Source organism: Prinia subflava, chromosome 15, assembly GCF_021018805.1.
Source record: "Prinia subflava isolate CZ2003 ecotype Zambia chromosome 15, Cam_Psub_1.2, whole genome shotgun sequence".
NCBI classification, from domain to species: domain Eukaryota; kingdom Metazoa; phylum Chordata; class Aves; order Passeriformes; family Cisticolidae; genus Prinia; species Prinia subflava.
This window is the reverse complement of record NC_086261.1, coordinates 1802315-1826840: the sequence shown is the minus strand read 5'-3', so window position 1 is coordinate 1826840 and position 24526 is coordinate 1802315. Positions and strand designations below refer to the sequence as shown.

Genomic DNA, 24526 nt, shown 5'->3' with positions numbered 1-24526 from the left:
GCTGCTTATAGATGTTAAAATGAGGTTCCCAGCTGATGTGTCCTTTAAGAAAATCAAAATAAAAGCTTTGGGCCAAAGTCTTTCACATTTCCAGTGACTGTTTTGAAAGTGTTTGGTTGGGTTTGATGACTTTTTACTGATAGCTAAATGAGAAACTTCTGAATGAATTGTTGGTTATACAGTCCTGTGGAAACCACTCAATAAAACATTTGGGCAAACTCTGTAGGAAATTACAACACAACCTTGAAAACACACAGCTAAAAATAGCGTGGAGTGCTGTGCAGTGATTCAGGAGCTCTCTGTGAGCAGAAATGCAGAGTCACTGAGCCACTCCTGGAGTGCTGAGGCTCAGCCTGGCTTTGGGCAGCACCTCACACGTGGGAAGCTGGCTTTGTGTGTTTGTTGTTGTTTTATCTGGGGTAAAACACAGCTTTACTTAAATCAGAGCTGCAATAAAACATCTCATGGGGGTGCCTGTGCAGGGTGTGGTGCCTTGGGAGGGCTGAGCTGGAACAGAGACTGGGCAGAGCTGGAGAATAAAGCAATTTTCTAATAGAGATTTAAAATAGAGATTTATTGAAAGGTGTCCAGGATACACCTTGGGCAGGACAGGGCTTGGCCAGGGCTACACCCAAGGTGGACCCAAAATGGTCACAAAAGTGGCTGGCAGGTCACAAGGTCTCACACTTTGATAAGTTTTGGTCCATTTGCATTTTGGGGTTTAATTGTCCAATTCCAGCTCCAGGCTGTGAGGTCCCATCCTTCTTGTTCCTCCCTCCAGCCACCCTTGTTTGTGCTTTTGGGCTGAGAGTTGTCCTTGGTGTGCAGCAGGAGAAGGATTTGTTTTGTGTCCCTGCTGTGTGCAGAGCTGAGTGACCCTGAGTGTGAGCTCAGAGCTGCACCCTGGGCAGCACAGAGCCTGAAATACATCAAAATAAAACTGAAGGCATCAGATTGATAGGAGATGCTTTATCCCCTTCTCCAGTGTCTGCTCTGCACAAGTGTAGCTTCCCAATTGCTTCTCTTTTATCCTTTTGTTGCATTTCAAAATATTTACCCGGTTCTGCTACTTAAACACTTGTTCTGACTGGGGTTCAGCTTTGTTTTTTCTGCAGAATGGACCAGATCACTCTGATACTGCAGACTCTATTTTTCCTTGTTTATATGAATCCATATTTTGTCTCTTTTTAAAATTTTACAGAAAGTGCAAACATGCAGAATCTGTGCAGAGCTGAGTGACCCTGAGTGTGAGCTCAGAGCTGCACCCCTGGGCAGCACACTGAAATACATCAAAATAAAACTTAATGCATCAATTGGGTCCTTCTAAATAACGTGTGCAGGTGCAAAAATGGAGTGATTTTGCCTCTGCCCTCTGTTCCTACTCAATCCCTCCCTTTTTTGTCCTCCAGGACGAACCTGGAGGCCCTTCAGAAGAAGCTGGAGGAGCTGGAGCTGGACGAGCAGCAGCGGAAGCGCCTGGAAGCGTTCCTCACCCAGAAACAGAAGGTTGGGGAGCTGAAGGACGATGACTTCGAGAAGATCAGCGAGCTGGGAGCAGGGAATGGTGGTGTGGTCTTCAAGGTGTCTCACAAACCCTCTGGGCTCATCATGGCCAGGAAGGTGAGGGGTCTGAAACAACAGCGTGGGGGTGGTGTTTATAGAGGATGTCATCTCTGAAATACACTGATTTATTTAGAGAAATAACTGCTCCTGACACACAAAAATTGCTATTTAATGCCAGCTTTGTGTTTCCAGAGGTGGGAAAGGTTGCACTTCCTCATCTACATGAGCTTCCCAGTTTTTCAGAAACAGTGTTAGTAATGAAAGGATTGGCAGCTGTTCCTCCTTCTTCCCTTTCACTCAGGAGCAGGAGGCCTCGAAAATTGCTGGAAGTTATAAATCAGAGAGAAGTGGCAATGTTCTGTGTTCTGGGTGGTAAGTTTAGAGGAATGGAAAAGGTTTCACCTGTATTAAGAGCTCCCTCACAGGCACACACCAGAAATGGGCCTCTGGATGAGACTGGAGAAGAGAAGAACTCAAAAAAATGGGAGTGAGGGAATGCACTGGAGTTCAGTGACATCTCCTGGTCTGTAGTTCCATCCTGGCTGGCAGGTTCTGTGCAGGAAGGGATTTTTCCTTCTCTGAGAGTGTTTTTCATGCTTTACAACCTGGAGCAGTTGTGACCTAGTTTGCAAGAGAACTGAGATTTATTTTTTTCCTTTTTGACTGAAATAGCTGGGTGGTTTTATTCTCATTGAGTTTACATGAGAAGGTTTCACTTCCTGTCAATAACCCTGGGAACAGAACACTCATCCCAGGTCCCATTGTTTTACTACACTGAGAACTTCCCTTTTTTATTTGATTGAGAAGTTGAAGACTGCAGATATTTCTTTTTAAGAAGAGGACAGCATCATCTTCAGCAAAACAAAAGGAAAATGTGCATGTGCTAATAATAAACTATGCTGAGGACACTGGCAGTCTGAGGAGAGGCAAAGGAAAATGCCCAATTCTGAGATGTGAGAATTACAAAATGCACAACTCACTGAGGTTTTCTTGAACTAAATCAATTTAATTGATCTTTGTTTTTTCACCTGCTGTGGGTTTAACAGGAAATTTTGCCCCAGTTCATTAATATTTGATGCAACTGAGATGTCTGCTGAATTGCCATTTTTCTTTCATTTATTAACCAAAATTCCATAATTCTCTTTCTAAAATCTTTCTTTTCATTTAAGGAACACACTTGTATTGTGTGGGATAAACAGTCTAGCGGGGAAAAAGTATTGGGGAGCTTTTAATTGGAGGTTCAGCTCATTCCTTCTGCTAATGCTTTACAAACACATGGATTTTTCAGCAGCTACCTCTGGGTTAGTGCATCTTTGACACGTTTCCCTAAGGAAATGTGCTGGAACAAAAGGTTTCTCCTGGAGAAGCATTTTGTGAAAAGAGGGTGGAATTCCTGCATTTTCATGGGTGCTGTTGCTGTAGTGTTTTCCCTTGGCCACCAGGAAAACAAGGCTGGATTATTTTCCAGTTAAATTGTAGAATAATTCGGGTTGGAAAGGCCTCTGGAGCTCCTGAGATGCTCAAAGCAGGATCAGCTCTGAGATCAGAGATGCTCAGGGCCTGATCAGAGGTGCTGAAAACCTCTCTGAATGGCACAGACCAATCCTGAGGAGTGGATTTGGTTTTACTCTTTGGTTTAGTGGATTTGGTTTTACTCTTTGGTTTCTTTTGCAGTTAATCCACCTGGAGATCAAGCCAGCCATCCGCAACCAGATCATCCGGGAGCTGCAGGTGCTGCACGAGTGCAACTCCCCCTACATCGTGGGCTTCTACGGGGCCTTCTACAGCGACGGGGAGATCTCCATCTGCATGGAGCACATGGTGAGAGCCCCCAGATCCATCCCTGGGCTTGTTCACTGGGCAAACCCTCAGTGCCACCAGCCCTGCAGGCACCACAGCTCTCTGCTCGGCTCAGGGCGGGGTTTGGGTTGAATCTGAGGTTGGGGTTTGATGTTTTGGGAAGGCTGAGCTGGAACAGACTGGACAGAGCTGGAGAATAAAGCAGGGATTTATTGAAAGGTGTCCAGGATACACCTTGGGCAGGACAGGGCCTGGCCAGGTCTACACCCAAGGTGGACCAAAAATGGGCACAAAAATGGACAGCAGGTCACAAGGTCTCACACTTTGATAAGTTTTGGTCCATTTGCATATTGGGGTTTAATTGTCCAATTCCAGCTCCAGGCTGGGAGGTCCCATCCTTGTTCCTCCCTCCAGCCACCCTTGTTTGTGCTTTGGGCTGAAAGTTGTCCTTGGTGTGCAGCAGGAAAGGATTTGTTTTGTGTCCCTGCTGTGTGCAGTGACCCTGAGTGTGAGCTCAGAGCTGCACCCTGGGCACCACAGAGCCTGAAATACATCAAAACTCAAACTGAAGGCATCAGATTGATGGGAGATGTTTTATCCCCTTCTCCAGTGTCTGCCCTGCACAAATGTAGCTTCCCAATTGCTTCTCTTTTATCCTTTTGTTGCATTTCAAAATATTTACCCGGTTCTGCTACTTAAACACTTGTTCTGACTGGGGTTCAGCTTTGGTTTTTTTCTGCAGAATGGACCAGATCACTCTGATACTGCAGACTCTATTATTCCTTGTTTATATGAATCCATATTTTGTCCCTTTTTAAAATTTTACAGAAAGTGCAAACATGCAGAATCGTGAACAAGCCCAGAGGGATCTTACACAACTTTTTTAACGCCAAAAAAATATTTTTAACAGTGTTTCATTTTAATACAAAGTACACATTCTTCTCAACATCTGTTCGCCTTTCTCCAGCCATATGGACCCAAAACATGAAAAGTAAATTTTCTGTAATTAAAGGACAGTCAAATTTGTTCCCTCACTTGGTGGAGGTTTTTAACCGCACAGAACACAATACAGCTGAAAACCTGTTCATTTTTTCCCCTGAAAAGAGCTGTTTCTGTGGAGAGAAGCTGTATTTTTTTCTGGAAAGTGCCTGTGATTGTTTTAATGCTCCTCTGGTCCCTCAGAATTTTTAGAAGGGATCGATGGTTGCTTAGGAACCATGCTCACCATGCGGGCTCCAGGCATGGGAGAGCCCAGGGGAAGGGGTGCACCCCAAAACACAAATTCCTGCTGGGAGCTGCAAAGTTGAGCTCTCAAAATTGAGAGGAAGGGTGAGAAACAGGAAAATAGGTGTTAAAAAGGGCATTTTTTGGGGAAAATGTAACAGATGTGCACAGCTGTGGCTGCTGAAGGAGCCTGTGTTACCACGTTCCAAAGGACAGGTGGTGATCCAAGAGAGAAATAAAAGGCCTAAAAAGCCTCAATTTATTTGTCAATGAGAAAATCACCAGCAGCAGTCAGGGTTTGTGGGTTCTCAAGCAGGGAGTAATATATCTGACAGGGAATATTCTGTCTGACAGCAAATATTTTCAATTTAGGAGAAGGCAGGGTGAGATCTGGTGGCTCAGCGCTGAATCTGGTCCAAACCAGACTGGATACAACATTTTACACAAAGAACAGCTGATCAATAAGTTATGAAATCAAAAGAGAGGTGGATTATTTAAATTAAACCCTTATTTAGCATTAAGCTTAAGGCACATCATTGGTAGAAGTTTTGGTCTCCTTTTGGATAAAAGATTGGATGGAAATCTCCATTGTGGTCGTGTTTTTTTCAGTTGTTACCACTCAGAAATCTTATTTTTAGCAGTGGGTTACAAAACCTAAGTAGGATTATGAACAAAAAGTTGGAGGTGGAACAGGAATGGAACTTGAGTGTTGGATATTTTTAGGTGCCTAAATTCAAGATCAATGCCTAACTTTGCTTGGCAGCAGGTATTTGAGAGGCAAAAGGGTTGGAGGCAGCTCCTGCAAGACACTGAAGGCTGCAGCCAGCATTTGTGAATTGTATTCAGCCTTGTCCAGGATCAGAGCTGGTCCCCAGGGAAGGGGAAGAAAGTGTTTTTTCTGTACAGAATTCTGGTTAATATATCAGTGTCTCAGCAGAGACAGCTGTCCAGAAATTCAGGCTGGTTTAACCAGAGATTTCTACAGATTTTTTTTTCTGCTGGTGTATTTTTAATCAAGTGTGGAGTATGTGGGTGTGTTTTTTACAAAAATACGTGATCAGATAAGTATTTATATACTTCCCTTCTCTAAGAGTTGTAGATTTTAGTCCTCAAATGATAAAACTTTGTGTTCCAGTTTTTTTGCTTTCACCATGTGTAAATGTTGATGAAAACTTCCAAAGGGCAGGTTAAGGCAGAAGGAAATTAATTACTCCAGTTGGATCGTTATGTCAGGTATGGGGAGTTATCCAGTGCTGATCCAGACAGCAGGATATGCTTTTAATTTTGAAAAATAACTTCTCAGTTTCTTCTCTGGTTGTATATTCACTGCTCCAGAGAATCCAGACCTCATGCACAAGTCTATTGTTGAATCAGTTGCTAAAAATAAACAGCATTTTCCCCAGTTTTCCTTTTGAAAAGCTCTTAGCAACAGTGGGATATATTTGCCTTTGCTGGGGGTGTGTGTGCGTGCAGGCAGTTTATTTAATCTAATAAACAAGGCCGTGGCTTTCCAGGGAACCTTCAGAACATCTTCTCCCTGTTTTGGTTCTTTCTGTGCCAGAGCAGCCTTCCATCCCTGGGCCTGCAGAACTGACAGGGGCAGCTCCTCTGGGAGAGGAGGGACGGGGACCTGGGGTCTCTCCTCCTCCTGGGCTGCCACTGGCACAGTTTTCCAGAGGAGCTGGAGCTGCCCCTGCATCCCTGGGAGTTCCCAAGGCCAGGCTGGAGGGGCTCGGAGCACCCTGGAATGGTGGAAATGTCCCTGCCCAGGCTTAGAGGTCCCTTCCAACCCCGTCATTCTGGGATTTTCAAGCAGAAAACTTTTGTCTCTTCCAGTACGATGAGTTCTCAGCCCCATAACCAGGATCAATAAAATCTTTTCTTTGTGTCTTTGGAGGAGGAGGATGATCGTGGGTGGCTGTGACAAGGAAAGAACGCCTTGGACTGGGAATGACAGAAACCTGTGAAAAGCTTCCTGCTTGTCACTCTTTGTGGACAGTGCCTCCTTAAGGAGATCAAACCATGGGAATGCTGCTCTGGAAGAGCATTGTGTGCAGTGTTTATTTGAGTGGATGTTGTTAGTGGCCAAATGTTTGTTTGAGATAAACACAAACCCCACAGATTCCTCCTGAGGAGCGATTTGTTTGTTTCAGGTTTGCACCACAACAATGTTAGAGCAAACACGAAGAGCAACTTTAAAAAAAAAAAAAATTAACAAATTTAGGCTTCAGTTTACAGCTTAAAATGTTTTACAGCAATTTGATTCACGTTTGACTGTTCAAATATTTCTTATTAGGATGGTGGCTCCTTGGATCAAGTGCTGAAAAAGGCTGGGAGAATCCCAGAGCAGATCCTGGGCAAAGTTAGCATTGCGGTGAGTGGGCAGTGCCTCGTCCAGGGGTGAGGGAGGAGGGAATTCCCAGCTTTCTCAGTGCTTCTTCATTTTTCAGTTTCTTTTCTAAAGCATCTTTGTACGTGGTAACTGGAATGAGCAACACGCTCTGCTTTGTGTGCTTGGAGTTGCTGCTTTTGCATCAGTTGATGCTTCTGGATAAGAGCTGAATTAACACCTCCTTATTTTCCAATATTACCTTGTCCTCTCCACTCTGCAGCAAGCTCTGTGTCCAGAGCTTCCAGGAAGGGCTTGGGTTTGATTTTTGTTTTTCTGGTCTGAGCTGGAGATGCCAATTAAAGCTCAGTGTTGATTGGCAGTGATTACATTTTGGGATTTCTGCATGCCTTTGGAATTCTTGTACAGACAAAGCATTCCACTCTCTCTTCTGCTTCCTAAATGAATTTCTTTTTCATTTGTCTCCAGGTAATAAAAGGACTCACATATCTGAGAGAAAAGCATAAAATAATGCACAGAGGTGAGATAAAAGTTTGTGTTGTAACTTTCCTTGAGTATCATTTTTATTCACATTAAAATGCCTCTTTTTTTCTATGCTTGGTTCTTTATGGTTCCATATGACTTTGGTTCGAAGGGTTTTTCTTGGGCAGTGTCAGGCAAACTTTTTGTTTTAAATCCAAATCTCTTACCATGCCTATCAGGTGTCTTCAACTTCTGTCTTCCTGCAGCTTATCTGGGTTTATAATCCATGCTTGAACTGCTGTTCTTGCATTTTATGTGCACACAGAACTTGTCTGTGTTTGAGACTGATTGCAATTAAAACCTCTGACCTAAATTTCATTTGACTGTTCAATAGTCATTGCCTTTAAAACTTTTAAGGGAAAGTCACTTTTTTTCCATCTGTCTTACATTCACATGGTGTTTATTGAGAGCTGCCATGCAGAGCTGCATCCTTTTTATACTTTAAAATAACTAAAAACCCACGGTGAAGCTGTGTGAAATGGGAGTGTTGCTTCTCCTGGGTCTTTAGTTACTTTAGAAGAGATGTATTGGATTATTTTCTGCTTTTAGTTGCCCTTTTAACAATCCAGCTCCTCCATTAATCTGTTGCATGTTCCATTAAAGCAGAGTGACCCTTGGTGCAGTAATAAATCCATTTTTGCTGCCGTGGGTGCGGTGTGAAGGTGGAGCAGGGGCAGTGGTGGTGTCCTGTGTGCAGCTGCTGGGGGGCTTTGGAGCACAGGAGAATATTCAGATTATAAAATATCTGCAGCAGACACTGGTACACGTCTGAATTTACATTTACTGCCCAGACCAAGAGGAGGAATCAGCAATCCCAGCCTGCACAAGCTGTTGTGGGATCACCTTACACATGGAGCTGTGTTTATCACACATTCCTGCTTCGTGGGGTTTTTTTAAACAAATATAGCTCTCTTGTGGAGCAGGGAGGTTGGAGGGAGACTCTAAACATTTCTGGTGACAGTTTCGAAGTCATTTGTCTCAGTTCAGAGCATAAGGACTCCGGGGAAAGAGATCACCTTATTTTAGGGCATCCTGGAAGAGTTACTGCTGCATCTTGTTGTTCTCAAGTCAGCCACAGCAGTGGGCTGTTACTATCTATGTTGGCTGCTTGGGGTTTTTTTTTTAGGTTGATCTTGCTCAGCTGAGACAGCAGTTTTTATTTATTTATTTTCAGTTTTACAATCTGCAAATCTGATAAATCCAACGTGAAGCCCTCCTGATCTTGTTTAAGTGCAGCTTAACCTCGTGGTGTTTGCTACATCAGAGATTACACTGCAGGTTCATGGGCCAGCACAAATTCCTCTTCTACAAGAAAATATTCCTCTTCTACGTTGGTTCCAATGTTTCTGGGCTGAGTGTGCCCTGCAGTGTCAGATTCCATGTGCACATCGTGGTTTTTGTGTCTCAGTTTCCACCCTGTGTGCTCTGCCAGCAGCAGGGATTGATGACCTTGTGCGCTTCTCGCAGAAGCTGCTCTGTGATCACATCACATCTGTGATGTCTGATAAAGAGGGAGCCAAAATGACATTTTGGGAGTTGATGGTGGCCAGTGCTGGCAGCTGAAAGGAGAATCAGTCAGAGCAGGGGGTGATTTTCCCTTCTCTGCACAGCCAGAGCCAAACCTGCAGCTCCTGTCCTCGGTGCTGCCCGTGGGCCTGTCTGTGCCACGGATTTGTGCATTATTTGAACAGCCCTTGTGAAGGGTGGAGTGCAGGTGAAGCTGCTTCTGGCACTTTTTCCAAGCTGCCTCCTCCTTGAATCCCAGCTGAAACAAGCAGTGCTGCTAAAAGCTCTTTTCCTGTAACTGTGTCAGCATTATTTTGTACACAGCTCTGATAATTGCAGATTGCCGTGCTCTGCTTTCCCTGCTGCACTGACAAGGTGAGAACAGCATCTCACAAGGGCTGTTTGTTCTCACTCAGCCGTCCCTGGGGAAGATGTGTGCACTTGGTGGGCTTGTTCTCAGCAGCATTTATTGGAGTTGGGCTGTGGGGAGGGTGGGTGATTAAAAATGAGGAGACATTCCTGGTAAACATGAGAATATAGCAACAAAGGGCCAAAAATTCTGTTCTTAAATCTAAAGACAGCCAGGCTGGTGAGAACTCATTTGCAGAAAGGAATTCATTCCACTGCTGTGTTTAATTACTTGTGTGGCAATATCAGCAAGTTTGGAATATTTAACCTGAACTGCTTCAGTGCACAGCTGTGTCCTGGACGAACTCAGGAAAAGTGTTCACTTGTCATTCCAGACAGCTCAAGGAGGAAGGTTTGGGGGCATTTTAGAGCAGGAATGGAAAATCCTTTATAGATTTATAGAAAGTCCTTTTACAGAGGAAAACCCAGTTCTTTTCTGGAGGGTTTGCTCATGTGGAGCTCTGTGCTTTGTGTTTTGGCCCTCTCTGAAGAGACAGGAGTGAAATCACAGAGCCTCTGGAAGTTCAGCTGGTGGGATCCAAGGCAGGAAAGGAAAGGAAGGGGCGAGGAGAACGGCTGTGCTGGTATTTTAATAATATCTTTTATTCTGTTAAATAAAGATATCTGTGGTGCTGTGTGGAGTTTAATCCTCTCTGGGCAGCCTGTCCTTGCTGAGAGGCTGCTCTGGAGGGTTTTGAGCCCCAGCTGGAGGCAGCAGGGAAGTGTCACTGCTCTGCCCCAGGGCTGCAGTTCCAGAGGATTCTCCTGAGGTCCTGCCTGGGGCACTGGGAACTGACTGGGAGATCCCAGGGATGTACAAGACAAGCTCTGGTCCATGCCCCACCTGTCTGCTCAGTGACTGGCACAGAGGGAATTCTGGGCTGAGGGTGTTATGACAACATCCAGGGCCACCTTTCAGAAAGAACTCGTGGGGCAGAGCAGAGGAAGGAACCTCTTGCAGAGATTATCAGGCATTCTGGAAATTTCTCTGTGTTACCTTTGCAGTGTCATAAATCCATCCCCCTGGCAAAGGACTTCTTCAGAATTCTCTTCCTGGCTTCTCTGGGATGGTGTATGAAATACCTTCCACTTTCTGTAAAACTGAAATGCTTACATAACACGTTTTGTGTTCCTTTTGTCTGTTCCTTGCAAGTTCCAGCATACATTTTGCAGGATGCCTTGGCATCCCTGTTCCTCTGGCAGAACAAATCTCTGGTTTCCAGAGAAACTGCTCAAGTGCTCAGAGGCTCTGGAGTGAAAATAGAATAGGTGCTACATTTAGAGGGGTGGAAAGGCAGCAGCCTTCCAAACATCACACTGATCACATGGGCTGCCTTGTGTGGAAAATGAAAATACTCCAGGGAGGAGCAGCTTTGTGAGAAATCCAGCGAGGGGATGGGGCTGCTGTGCTGCTCTGAGAGCTGCAGGGTGGCTTTGCCACCTGCAGAAACACCGAGGGGAGAAGGGAGGCCTGCAGGACACCAGGGGATTCTGAAACTTGAGGATGCTCATAAAGAGAATTTGTTTGGGGCACTGACAGTGGAATGGTGATGGTTCCTTCTTTGCCATTTAATGATGAAGTATCAATGAACTCTAGAGATGGAAGTGAGGATTGACATCGTATTTCTGGGTTGGATCTGTGGCTGTGCATTGATGGGCAGCATAAATCTGTGTAGGTGTGCTTTGTTCAGGCTCTGCTGTGCCTCCAGTGTGTTCTGCAAACTCTGTTTTTCCCACCTTGCTTTTGCTCAGAGCTTTGGGTGCAGATCCCAGTGCAGCTGGGAATCTCTAATCTCTGCAGCTGCTTCCCTGCTCCAGCTGCCTGGGCTGGGGCTTTGGTTGTTTTTTAGCTCCTGCTGGAGTTTTAAACTGGTGCCAGCCTGGATTCTTCCTTTTCTTCCTGAAATTTCCCTGTGGTGGGGTCTCCCAGCAGGAAGGGCTGGCCCAGAGGAGGCAGAGCTTGCAGGAGGTCCAGATCCTCTGCCAGGGGTGTGGAAGTGAAAGCAGCACACACCAAATACCTGCCTGGATTTTCCACACACAAATCACACCAGGAAACTGTGCCTGGACACTTCCAGTAGCCTGGAAAGGACATCAGGGACAAAAAATGTGGGCACCATTTCCCAAAGTAGATAATGATCCAGGCTTTGTGTTACTCCTCCAAAGGGAGCTGGGGGGAGCAGCTGAAATCGTTTGATTTTCCCCTCCCCACGGAGGGGAAGAAACCTGTGTCACATCAGTGTCCCCTTCCCAGGGACACCCCGTGGGCATCCCAGCCAAAGGGCAGCTCCTGGAATACACCTGTGCTTAAAAGTGAAAAACAAATGAAAATGTGACAGCCTGCAGACTTCTGAGCCTGCTCTGAAGTGAAATTATGATTCTCTTTCTTCAAAACAATTTTCCAGTTCCCTTTTTCTCTGCAGCATTGCTCTGCCAATGTGGGCTGTGGGTTGCTTATTTTGATAATGTGTTGGTAATGACCAGCTAAGCAGTGAGATACAGGGAAAAACCTCCTTGCAGCTATCAAAGAAACACTGAACACTTGTTCCCTGTACCTTTGCATTCACAAAGAGCTGTTATTAGTTGCTAAGCTACCAGTGACCCTTATTAAATTTCCATTTAGGAAAAGTGATTAATTCAAAATCATGAGGGGGCTCTGTCACAGGAAAAAAACAAGCTCAAATTATTTTAAATACATATTTTCAATAATAGGAAAATTATTTTTTCAGAGGTTAAAAAAAAATAAAACAGAAAACCCCAACTCTAAACCAACAAACAAACCCAAGACCACCACCCCAAAAAACCCCAACAAACCCAAACCCAGAAAGCAAAAACCCACCCCAGGGAGTGTTTGGCCATAGGATGATTAATCCCATGTAGATGTGGAGGAATGATAGTGTGGCTGCTGTGATTAATTTGCCTTTGTAAAATAAATATGTAGGGCCTGTTTATTGATCATTTCTAGGCAGTACCATCATGCAGGAGGAGGTGTGCTGTTGTACACTTATTTATCTCAAAGGAGACCATTGATCTGCAAGGAGGATGTGGATGCCCAAACCTAATATTTGAAAGCCAGGAAATTGGGTGAAATCAAAAAGCTGACAACCTTTTCTGCATGTGTAATTTCGAATATTTATTTTTATTTATCTGTAGTTACATAGATAATCTGTTAGATGGACCCAAATCTCTGATTATTCCCAGAGAAGGGCCAGAATTGCGTCACAGAAGGAGTAACATGAGAATTCTTACCTTGCATTGTCAGATTTCCTGTTTTATCTCCTAAATCATCCATTCTTTTTTTTTTTCCAGATGTGAAACCATCCAACATTTTGGTAAACTCTAGAGGTGAAATCAAGCTCTGTGACTTTGGTGTCAGTGGGCAGCTGATAGATTCCATGGCAAACTCCTTTGTTGGCACACGCTCCTACATGTCTGTAAGTCCAGATTTCAGTGCAGATCTCACAGCCCTGAGTTTGTCAGGCTTGAGCTGTCCCAGTTCTGGTGATCAAACAAGAACCAACTGTTGCTGTTCCTGGTTCAGCTCTTCCTGCATTCCAGGAATATTCCGGTGTCATATCAGCTTGTGTGTGTGGGGGAAGAGCTGCTGCAGGAAAAGCCAAAAACTCGGAATATTTATCACACTCCAGAAGGGCTGGGGCTGTGTCTGCACTGCAGAACCCGGGCAGTTCTTGCCTTTGGGGGCTGTACACGTGTGTCTCCCAGAAAACCCCAGCGTTGATGGTTTGTTTTCCTTGGGAATTGTGCTTCTCTTCCCACTGCAGGGTTGCTCTGTGGGCAGAGTGCTGCCTCACCAGCTCGTGGTGGGATCTGGGAGAGATCTGGGAGTGGGCAAGGAGCTCCTGTGGGGCTGTTTGCAGGGTGCTCTGTGTTCCTGTGGGTGAGGAACTCCTTTCCAGAGGAGCTCTCTGTGTGATGTGCAAGCCCCAGCTCACAGCAGCAGCAGTAGCTCTTTTACTCTCACACACCTTGCTCAGCACACAATTAACTGCTGCACTCGTTCCCAGCTCTGCCTGCAGCATTCAAACTGTGTGGGCTCAGCCTTGAAGGGAAAAAGCTTTAGTGCAGCCCCTGTGGAGCAGGAGAGCTGCGTTGTCTTTGTATCATTTCACCTTGGTGACACACCTGAGACCAGGCTGGGGTGAAGCTCTCACGTCTGGGGCTGCTGCTAATGAAAAAACCAAATCCACAGCTCCAGCTCACCCCTGCTCCTGCCTTTCCCTGGCTCTTCAAAATCTGAAGGATTTTCTCTTTAGTAGCTCCCTTTGCACCCTTCCATACATACAAACCCCATACAGAATTACTGCATGCAAACATCTCTTTTTGCCACATGGAGGTGTGTAAAAACAACAGTGTTTCACTTGAACAGATTTCTAGATTTTAATTATATTTATAGAACAAGTGCTCCCTCTGTTTCCTGCTCTTTCTCATCCACCCACCTTCCTTTACACTTATATTTTATTAAAATCTTGGGGTTTGGACATTTCTATGCTGCCCAGTCGTTGTGTAGTTTGTCCAGGTGGCTTTGGAACTGACTGAGGTGGGACACTGGAGAAAACTCAAATATAATCTCAGTAAATGCTACAAAACTAATTAAACAAAGCTATCACCCCCTTATGGCAGAAGGAAGAGACTTTACTGCATTCTCACATTCTCTGAGAGGGAGTTTCAAATTACATATGTATTTTTCCAATATGTGCATGTAATCAGAGAAGAATCTGCACCATTTTGGTAAAATATGAGCTTGATTTTAAAAGAGTAGAGAAAAGTGAAGTTTTCTTTGAGAAGTCTCAATAAAAATGGATTTAAGGGTGAAGCAGATCAATGTATTAATTTCAGAAACCACATTCAGAACTGAACATTGACAAAGCAGCTGCAAAGGTTAAGCAAAAGGAGTTGGTGCAGCCCTCATGTGCTGGTTTGGGCAGAAGCAGGAGGTGGATACAGAACTCAAAACTGAGCAGCTGTGCAGCAGGGGGACTGGAATAGTCAGACACACTCCTGGTCATGATTCAACTGACCAAAACCATCCCATACTTCAGTACCTTTACAGTCTGTGAATCTCCTAAAGACAATACAAAATATATTTTGGGCTGAGCCTGATCTTGCCTGCAGAGCCTTGTGTAATTCTTCCATTGGATAAGGAAATAAAGCAGCACACAAGAGAATAATTTCTAAGGAAATAACTTAGGAAGTGTGCTAAGGAAATAAAGCAGCACACAAGAGAATAATTTCTGAAGTCTCAGTTGTTTGCAGTGCTGGAATGTTTGGGGAACTTGAGGAAACACACAGGACAGATTTCCAGGAAAATACCAACAGCTCACTCATTTGAGCATGCTGCACTGATAGGCTGGGGTTTCATCCTTTCATTTATCCAGCTTGTTGCAGAATGTCATTTTTTTGTTTGTAATTTCTTGTTACCAACCTGCCTGTCCTCCCCTCCCTGGTGTTTGCAGCCCGAGAGGCTGCAGGGCACTCACTACTCGGTGCAGTCGGACATCTGGAGCATGGGGCTGTCCCTGGTGGAGATGGCCATCGGCAGGTACCCCATTCCCCCTCCCGACTCCAAGGAGCTGGAGCTGATGTTCGGCTGCCCCGTGGAGGGAGATTCTCCAGTCACAGAGACCTCGCCCAGGCAACGAGCGCCCGGCCGGCCCATGAGCTGTGAGTGACCCTGATTCCATTTCAACCCTTCCCTGCCAGCTCCAGGGGGTTTTCTGTGATCCTGGCCTGCACAGGGGGGCTTTAAACTTAAAAATCCGGGTTGTGGTGGGCACCTGGCTCAGCTCCAGTGAGAGCAGAGCACCTGGGACCCTTTGTTGGTGGTTCATGTGAACTGGGATCCCAGTCTGTTGCTCTGGTTTTCCCCAAGATGCTGATCCAAGTGCAGCAGGATGAGAATCCCAGGGAAGAGAATCCTTTGGATCAAACCTGGAAATGTCTCCTTGCATGAAAGCATTTCCCTGCTGCTGTTGCACCTTTTCCCTGTAAATCTGCTGCGTGCCAGGAGCCAAAAGTGTCAGATTTGGGCTTCCTGAAGCACCCCTGGAGCCACGCAGGGACAGTGGCACTGACCCCACCTCTCCCCTTTCTCCCCAGCCTATGGATCAGACAGCAGACCCCCAATGGCAATCTTTGAACTCCTGGATTACATCGTCAATGAGGTAATTTATAAACTTTAAAACCTGCACTTTACAAATGCAAACTTTTAAAGCATCCTGGAATTTGGGGGACTGTGGGGTTAGTGCTGTTTAGCCTTCTGACTGAGTCCAATTCTCTTATCTCTCAAATAGCTGAGCTCCAAGGCCAGTTAGAGATTCCTGTTTTAGCATGGGTTGTTTCCAGTGTTTTCACAAGAACCACTGAAACTTGTGTGACTCCACTGCTTGTGTTTCTCAAAAAAAAAAGAAAGAAAGCATGCTCATGTTAGCTGTCAATTGTAGCATTGAACAACAATTGTTCCAGCTGGATGAATTATTGAAAACTGTCCAGCTCAACCATTTCAAAGGCACAGTTGGTGTCTGGGTCCCTGAGAAATTGATAAATTGCTTCTGTAACTCATCTGCCTGCACAATTCTCTCGGATTACAAATCTGTTTTGCATATTATGTAACCCCCCAATCTGCCAGCACTAACTCTGGGGACAGAGTTAGCACTGAATTACTTCAGCTGCTGTGGTCCTGCTTTCAGCATCCCTGAGGGGGTGAGTTTGGGCTGAAAAGCTGCAGGAGTTGGGAGTTTGGCAAGGTTATCTTGTGCCACCTCTGATTTAGCACAAACCTCTTCAGCAGGAGCTGCTCCCTCCAGCACAGGGTGCAGGCCTTGTCTCTGCTCTGTGCAAGGATGGAAACTGAACCCTGATCCTGTAGCAAAGTCCTGGAGGACGAGGCAATGTCTCACATCAAGATTTATGCAGCCCCCCTTCTTTATTTGTCAGAATTCTGTCTGAATTCAGAGCCTGAACAAACTCATTCCCAGGGACAGAAAATTGACATCGGAAGGATTATGGAACTAATGATGTGCAGGGCATCTCCCCGCAGCAGTGTGGAGAATGACAGGGTGCTAATTAGTGCTCTGAGCCTTCCTTAATGAGAGCTGACTGCTCACCCCATTCAGGTGTGTGTGTGTGGAGAAAGTAGAACAACCAAGCAACCAAAACCCACCCAAACCCACCCCACACCAGGGAGTGTCTGGTTTGTTACTGAAACACCTCAGGTGCTGCTGCTGGCGGTAATAACCCAAATTAGGGTTTTACAGCTTTGTTCAGGTGTGGGACATGCAGCTGGGAACAGCCCTGGGTAGGTTGTGCATCATCATGTATTAGTTATGCTGAATGATTGCTGATTTTAAAAATTTATTTATTTACAGCCACCTCCAAAACTGCCCAATGGTGTCTTTGGTTCTGAATTTCAAGATTTTGTTAACAAATGGTGAGTATTTCCTCTGTGTTTCCTCTGTGTTTCCTCTGTATTTCCTCTGTATTTCCTCTGTGTTTCCTCTGTGTTTCCTCTGTGTTTCCTCTGTGTTTCCTCTGTGTTTCCTCTGTGTTTCCTCTGTGTTTCCTCTGTGTTTCCTCTGTGTTTCCTCTGTGTTTTCTCTGTCTTTTCTCTGTCTTTTCTCTGTCTTTTCTCTGTGTTTTCTCTGTGGCTGAGTGGCAAAGGGACACGTTTGGCCCAGTCCTGCTTTGTCCATCAGTCCCTGCTCCAGGCCAGGGCAAATGTAAGGACTGCAATCAGCATAATCCTCTTTGGCTGTTAATTGCCTAAAGTTCATCTCACAGAGGAGCCCCGAGGCTCGGGGAGAGTCCCCTCTTTAGCACTGAGTTTGTGCTGCAGTGTGCAGCCCAGGGCAGCCCTTTCCCAGCCCTGGGGAATGACCCCAGCACAGACAGTCCTGCAGGGCTCAGGTATCATCCTGCAGCCTCCTGCAGCCTCCTGCAGCCTCCTGCAGCCTCCTGCAGCCTCCTGCAGCCTCCTGCAGCCTCCTGCAGCCTCCTGCAGCCTCCTGCAGCCTCCTGCAGCCTCCTGCAGCCTCCTGCAGCCTCCTGCAGCCTCCTGCAGCCTCCTGCAGCCTCCTGCAGGCTCAGACATCATCCTGCAGCCTCCTGCAGCCTCCTGCAGCCTCCTGCAGCTTCCTGCAGCCTCCTGCAGGCTCCAGGTGTTTTTCCTTGCCCAGGAACCAACACCTTTATCCCAGCAGCCATTCCCCAGCTCTTCACTCTCCCACCTTGGTGATGCCAGCACTGAAGCAGTGCTAGGGGAGGCAGCTCACTGCAGTTCAAAAGTTGGTTTGTTTATCAAATATCTGTATTTACAGCTTCCAAAAGGAAGGACAGTCAGGGAATAGCCCCACTTGATCCTGAGCTTGAAGAGACCTGGGCCAAAGAATCATGAGGGATAAAGGGGTTCATGTTGTTTTAGCTGAAATGGGATTTGTCTAAACCAACCCCAGCTTGCAACCCCGACTCAGCACCCTCAGACAACTCAGGGTCTCTCACCTGGAGCTGTGGAACCCACAGAAGGGAATTGCAGGCTCCCATCTCTGTCTGAGGGGCACCTGATGCTTGTATCAACCAACTCCAGCCTGATTTTAAAAGATAACAGAGTGTAACTTGTGCACCACTTTGTGTTTTCCTAGTTTAATTAAAAATCCTGCTGAGAGAGCCGACCTGAAGCAGCTGATGGTAAGTGAAGGTTTTTAATTTGATCTTTCCCAGGCAGGCTGGCTTCCTCAGCTGGCCCAGGGCAGAGCAGAGCAGGAACAGCTTTTGTGAGATCAAGGGGCTGCAGGTTTCACACCCTCCTACAACAGGGACCAAAAGTCTGGTGGGTTGTGGAGCCTGTCATTTGATAAATCACAATGGGTGACTTCAATTAATTAACAAAAGAATTCTCTCTTGAGTTTATTAGTTGATGATAAAGTATTGATTAATACTTTTAGGAGGACAAAAGAACAAAGCTCCACATACCATATGGACTAATTAAATACATCTGTTTTTTAATTTTTTAATCATCTGTTGTGAAACACAAAATTTGTCACTTTTTTACCAGCTTTTTCTTGCAAAGGCTTTAGAACTCAATGCAAATCCTGCATTTTTCCCTGTGTAAAATAACCATATCAGTCTCAGTGCATCTTTTTATGGTTTGAGGTGTAGTGCCAGGACTTCAGCTGTACTGCAGAAAATCAGGTTTTCCCTGCCCTGACTCTTCTGCACGGTAACGATGCAAAATGCAGAGAAAACTCTTTTTATTACAAAAAGCCTTTTAGTGCCCGGGCAGACATTTTCCAGAGCATTTCCTCGAGTGGCTGAGTCACATCCCTGTGATTTCTGTGGTGCTGGTGCTCTGTGGCAGGACTGCTCTGGGGCTCTGTCCTGCACTTCTCCAGTGCTCGGTGAAGTTTTCCAGCTCAGGAAACCTTTTCCTTTGTGGTCCTGGGTGCTGCTGAGGGCTGCTGCAGAGCAGGCTGAGCGCTGGCAGCTGACCCTGTTCTCCTGTGCCCAGATCCACGCTTTCATCAAGAGATCCGAGGCGGAGGAGGTGGATTTTGCGGGGTGGCTCTGCTCCACCATCGGCCTTAACCAGCCCAGCACCCCCACGCACGCCGCCGGCGTCTGAGCCCGGGGCAGCTCCTGGACTGTGCCTCTGGTGACAACGACGCTCTCCTGGTCCTCTCTCCTCAGCTTGTACCTGTTCAAACATGTATTTCACCTCTTAAGGAAGAATGTCTCGATAGCATGTGCCAAAAACGGTTCTAAATCTCGTCCTAAACTAATTGGTATCGTACCGGGTTCCGTCGTTCACTGACCAAATGTAAGCTGTGTAAGTTCCAGTGCTTGCTGATTTTAGGTGATTATGGATATTCTTTCTTAATGAAAATATCTACTGGGGCAGGGGAGGGGTGGCCCCTGGCTTGTTTGAACTTTATCAAGACTCTTTGTAAATCGTTGGTACTTCAATCATGCTTTCCCCGGGCTCCTCGGGTCGGGGTGCTCCGAGCCTGTCTGTGAGCATGCTTTGCTGCTGCCCAGCTGTCAATGAAAGTTAGGCTCCACTGTTGCTGTTGTCTAGAGATCTCTCTCTTTTGCAGGTGAAGAAGGCAAGAGCTCTGCATTTCTCGGAATGCACAGGGCAATATTCTAATTGTAGACTTGTTCATATTTGGATATTTATTTTTTCGAACATATCATCATCCTTGGGTTTAGTGATGTACGTCTTTCTAATTGATTTTTAAAAGTTAGTTCTTGGAAGTGTCCTATGGAATCGAGACAATGATCCAAGCACTTTGCTTTCTTTTAACCTAAAGAGTCATGACAACTGTGTTTAGTGTCTAAAAGTGTATGAAAATCCTTTATTGTTTTATTCTCTCAGATGTTTAGCAATGGGTTCTCTTAATAAATATGTTATCAAGTAGCTTCTTGAAGCTTTTTTTAGAGCTTGACCAAGGCTTTAATCTGCTCACTGCACTATAAATTTCAGCTCTTTGAAAGGATGCTTTGGATGAGGAAATGCCTGAAATTCTTCCCCAGAAGGAATCCCCGTTAGGGGACATGAACTTCCACAAGTCAAAGGATCAGGTATCAAAGGGCTGGCACAGCCCGGCCCAGCAGGGCAGGAAATGACTCAGGGACACCTCCAGGGCTTCCTCCAGCCCTGAGTGACAGCTGGGGCTGTAAATTAAACTTTTCCCTGAGCTTTCCCTACACCCAGCAACCATACCCACCCCAGAGCCTTCTGCTGGAGGCTAAAAGAGACTCAGAGCCAGGTTTGAGAGGTTTGACTCCCACCCTGTCCCAGGCTAGAAGAAATTCAGAGCCAGGTTTGAGAGGTTTGACTCCCACCCTGTCCCCCCAGCCTGCAATAACATGGGCACTGCAGGCACAGCTGTGAGTAAGGACAGCAGGAAAAGAACTTTATTGCAACATGCACAGGAGCCGGGCTGTTCAAAGCCAAAAGCAAGGGGCTTGTTCACAAAAACAGCAGGAATTTTACCCATGAAAACTGCTCTGGACCATGCTGGGCACAAATTACATTTTTCATCAGTCAGAATTATCCTTTGGAGTTGGAATGTGCCCAGAAAGGCCAGGGTGGCTCCCGAGCTCCTCCCAAACCAGCTCTTCACACACATCACTGCAAGGGATATTTGACCATAACATTCCTGGCTCAGACTTTGGGGATTTTTTTACCTGTCAGGCTTGGGAAAGCTTTGTTAAACAATCTCTTCACTTCTGTTCTAAATTCCTTCATTAAGATATCCAGGATCCTCAAAACCCAAAGGGTCTTTAGTACAGGATGAAGCCACATTTACATCCCAACAGTTTCCAGTGGTACAAACCAAACAAGAGGCAAATTAACACTCATTAAACAGTGGCAGGAATTCACTGGAGGCTGAATGTCAGTTCTGACCATCCCCAGGATACCAGACACTTTTCCAAATGCAAAAATTGTGGAGACTTCACATCACTTTCCATTTTTAATTAAGTTCTTAAAGTCCTCATGCTCCTCCTTGAGAATCACATGAAAGCAGGTGACCTTGCCTTGATTTCTGAGGTTACAATGAGAGAAAAAGAAAATAACACCAATGTAAGAGTATTAGCTTATTACAAGCACCACAGATCATTTCTTACTCTACAATTTGTGGACAAACAAAAGGCTCCTTGGCTGCTGCTCTGAAGGAGCAGAAGTAGAAAGTCCTTCTTTGGGACAGACTGACAGAACTGCAGAGCACCAGGGGGACAGAGGGACGTCCCTGCTGTGCACAGAACTGGGCTGACACTGGGAGGGCTCTTCCATGGGACTGAACACAGCAGCTGAAGGCTGGAGACAGCCCTGGACACATCTTTCCTCACCCTGTATCTTCAATTCCCAGTTCAGGCAAACGAGGTTATAATGTCATCACTGGGGCAGCACCAGCCTAGGACCTGGATTTGTTTCTCTCATCAGGAAATGAGAGCAGACACAAAGTTATTGCTTTTAGTGCATGTGTTAATTAGTCTGGTTGATCAATTACTTCTCCCTTCCACGTACAAAGATGTTGTAAGAGCTACATTAGGTTTGAAATGTGGAATGGATTATGCTACATATTTGTGCAGCAGATTTTCATTCTTTCTGAGTCAAGATGTGCCCAGCCTGTGAAATTCATGTTTTCAGTGTCACTGCCCTCAACTCTGACATGTCAAATAGTTCATACCCACACACATCACAAAATGGAAATCACTTGGTGAGTTTCAAATGAACGAAGAAGAAATTCCTGAGTCTGTGTTAAAAACCATCTCTGATTTTTTTTTCTCTCAAGAATCAGATTCTTCCTCCTCTTCCTCCTCTTCCTCCTCCTGAAGACTGAGGTGTAACTGAGTTTGATTGATGGCAGCCTCATTGTCCATCTGCCCCAGAGTCTGTCAGAGAAAAGGGCTGATTACCAAAGCCAGCACAGACACCAAACATCCTCAAATCACTCTCAGAGCTCTGCAGTGACTGTTAATGAAAGCTCTCAGAGCCAGGACTGCTGGCTGGGAGCCCCCCACAGCAGCAAAGCCCTGATCCCTGGGGAAAAGCTGCACCGGGCCGGGCTGGCCCGTACTGAGTGAAAAACTGCAGCACCCGCGCCTCCACCCCAGTGCCACGAGTGTTAAACAAAATATTTCACAAATGGTGAACCCAAGCCACACCACACAGGTATTCCCCAATCGCCTGCAAACAGGTGCTGCTTTGGGGATGGGAAAAGGGGAAACCCTTGACACAAACCAGCAGTAAAACACATTTTACAGCTGAGCTCTGCACTGATGAGCAGCGTCAGTGAGGTGACACGAGGGGCTGCTGAGGAGGAGCAGGCAGAGCCCAGCCCTGCTCATGCTGACACCCCCAGCCCAGGGACCCCCAGGGACCCCCCAGGACCCCCAGGGACCCCCGGGACCCCCGTACCTGCTGGGTGTCCTCGGCCAGGGCTGCCAGGGGCATGGGGACGTTCTCCTCGCCGGCCTGGATCATGGACTGCAGCGCCAGCTCCTCCACCTGCGGGAGCACCGCGGGCACTCAGTGCCACAGCACGGCTGCCCAGCCACACTGCTCAGTGCCTCTGACTCGGGACTCTGGGGGTTTCACCTTTGTAAAGTCTTCTGCAATTCTGTTCTACGCTCCTTCATTACGATTTGCATGAGTCTCTAAACCCAAAGCAGTCTTCAGTTCCACTACCTCAAACCATCCCTTCTCCATCCATCAGCTGAGGCAAACCACACACTCACATTTAGCTCTCACAGATGTATCCTACTCATACTCACAGTGACATTTATCTCTTAATGCACACTACACTCACAATTAGGGGTACCTCTGAGAGATATATCCTACATACTTACATTTATTGCTTAACGTACCTTACATACACTCACATTTACCTTTTAGAGATGCATCCTGTGTACACTCACATTTATCTCTTAATGTATCCTACATGCATCACACTCACATTTACCTCTTGGAGATATATCTTACATACTATATATATATAGGATCCTGTATACCTTAGAGATATATCCTACTCACACATTTATCTCTTAATGTATGCATACACTTACAATTATAGGTACCTCCTAGAGTTGTATCCTACATACTTACATTTACATATATCACTTCATGTATCTTTCATACACTCATATTTACCTGTTAGAGATGTATCCTACATACACTCACACATTTATCTCTTAATGCATGCATACACTCACAATTACAGGTACCTCTCACAGATGTGCCCTCCACACACTCGCAGTTGCATTTCCCTCTTGGAGATGCTCCCTGCACACAGCCGCATTTCCCTCTCGGAGCTGTACCCTGCCCCTGGGAGCACCGCGGGGGGATCCCCCTTTCCCGGGCCGCCCGAATCCCCGCGGATTCCCCGCTCTGCCTGTCCCAGCCCCGGGCGGGCGGCGGGCCCGGCCTGCGGGCAGGCCCGAGGGCAGGCCCGGCCCCGCTCCCGCCGCCGCCGCCGCCCCGCGGCCGCCCCGAGCCCCGGGCCGACCCCGCGCACCCGCAGCCGGCGGAGCTGATCGTGCAGCGCCGCCTTGACCCGCAGCAGCGTCTCCTCCTCCCGGCGCAGCTCCTGCAGCCGGCTCAGCATCGTCCCCGCCGGGAGGCACCGCCCGCCCGGGAGGCACCGCCCGCCCGGGAGGCACCGCCCGCCCGGGAGGCACCGCCCGCTCCGCGTCACCGCGGCCACGGCGCGCAGGGCGGGCGCCACCGCGCGGGCACCGCCGGCCACCGCACCCACGGACACGGCCGGTCACTGCACCCGCCCGTTTCTGGCCACTGCACCCACGGACACGGCCGGTCACTGCACCCACCCGCCTCTGCCACCGCACCCACGGACACGGCCGGTCACCGCACCCACCCGCCTCTGCCACCGCACCCACGGACACGGCCGGTCACTGCACCCGCCCGCCTCTGCCACCGCACCCACGGACACGGCCGGTCACTGCACCCACCCGCCTCTGCCACCGCCGGTCACTGCACCCACCCGCCTCTGCCACCGCACCCACGGACACGGCCGGTCACCGCACCCACCCGCCTCTGCCACCGCACCCACGGACACGGCCGGTCACTGCACCCACCCGCCTCTGCCACCGCACCCACGGACACGGCCGGTCACTGCACCCACCCGCCTCTGCCACCGCACCCACGGACACGGCCGGTCACCGCACCCACCCGCCTCTGCCACCGCACCCACGGACACGGCCGGTCACTGCACCCGCCCGCCTCTGCCACCGCACCCACGGACACGGCCGGTCACTGCACCCGCCCGCCTCTGCCACCGCACCCACGGACACGGCCGGTCACTGCACCCGCCCGCCTCTGCCACCGCACCCACGGACACGGCCGGTCACTGCACCCACCCGCCTCTGCCACCGCCGGTCACTGCACCCACCCGCCTCTGCCACCGCACCCACGGACATGGCCGGTCACTGCACCCACGGACACGGCCGGTCACTGCACCCACCCGCCTCTGCCACCGCACCCACGGACACGGCCGGTCACTGCACCCACCCGCCTCTGCCACCGCACCCACGGACACGGCCGGTCACCGCACCCACCCGCCTCTGCCACCGCACCCACGGACACGGCCGGTCACCGCACCCACCCGCCTCTGCCAC

At 47.6% G+C, this 24526-nt stretch overlaps 2 protein-coding genes across 2 annotated transcripts in view; one reads left to right on the top strand and one right to left on the bottom strand.

Annotated features, from left to right (window-relative positions):
- Positions 1 to 19802, top strand: part of MAP2K1 (mitogen-activated protein kinase kinase 1) — a 35037-nt gene extending 15235 nt beyond the window's left edge. Inside the window, exons 2-11 of the mRNA XM_063413046.1 lie at positions 1410 to 1620; positions 3238 to 3384; positions 6884 to 6961; positions 7406 to 7457; positions 12683 to 12807; positions 14848 to 15055; positions 15491 to 15555; positions 16759 to 16820; positions 18028 to 18073; positions 18894 to 19802. Coding sequence (XP_063269116.1) covers positions 1410 to 1620; positions 3238 to 3384; positions 6884 to 6961; positions 7406 to 7457; positions 12683 to 12807; positions 14848 to 15055; positions 15491 to 15555; positions 16759 to 16820; positions 18028 to 18073; positions 18894 to 19007 — 1108 coding nt within the window. The 3' untranslated portion in view covers positions 19008 to 19802. The remainder of the gene's footprint in view (positions 1 to 1409; positions 1621 to 3237; positions 3385 to 6883; positions 6962 to 7405; positions 7458 to 12682; positions 12808 to 14847; positions 15056 to 15490; positions 15556 to 16758; positions 16821 to 18027; positions 18074 to 18893) is intronic.
- Positions 19803 to 20849: 1047 nt separating this feature from the next.
- Positions 20850 to 23559, bottom strand: SNAPC5 (small nuclear RNA activating complex polypeptide 5). The gene is made up of 3 exons (XM_063413048.1): positions 23407 to 23559; positions 22311 to 22400; positions 20850 to 21784 (listed from the first exon to the last, which is right to left on the bottom strand). Exons 1-3 carry the CDS (start codon positions 23494 to 23496, stop codon positions 21680 to 21682), a joined length of 285 nt encoding a protein of 94 aa, XP_063269118.1. The 5' UTR covers positions 23497 to 23559; the 3' UTR covers positions 20850 to 21679.
- Between the last annotated feature and the right edge of the window lie 967 nt (positions 23560 to 24526).

Excerpts from the sequence above, each read along its gene's own strand:
- SNAPC5 (XM_063413048.1), bottom strand. The coding sequence starts at position 23,496 with ATGCTGAGCCGGCTGCAGGAGCTGCGCCGGGAGGAGGAGACGCTGCTG. Across the intron at positions 22,401-23,406 it reads ATCAGCTCCGCCGGCTGCGG|GTGGAGGAGCTGGCGCTGCA; the intron begins GTGCGCGGGGTC and ends GTGCTCCCGCAG. Across the intron at positions 21,785-22,310 it reads TGGCCGAGGACACCCAGCAG|ACTCTGGGGCAGATGGACAA; the intron begins GTACGGGGGTCC and ends TTTCTCTGACAG.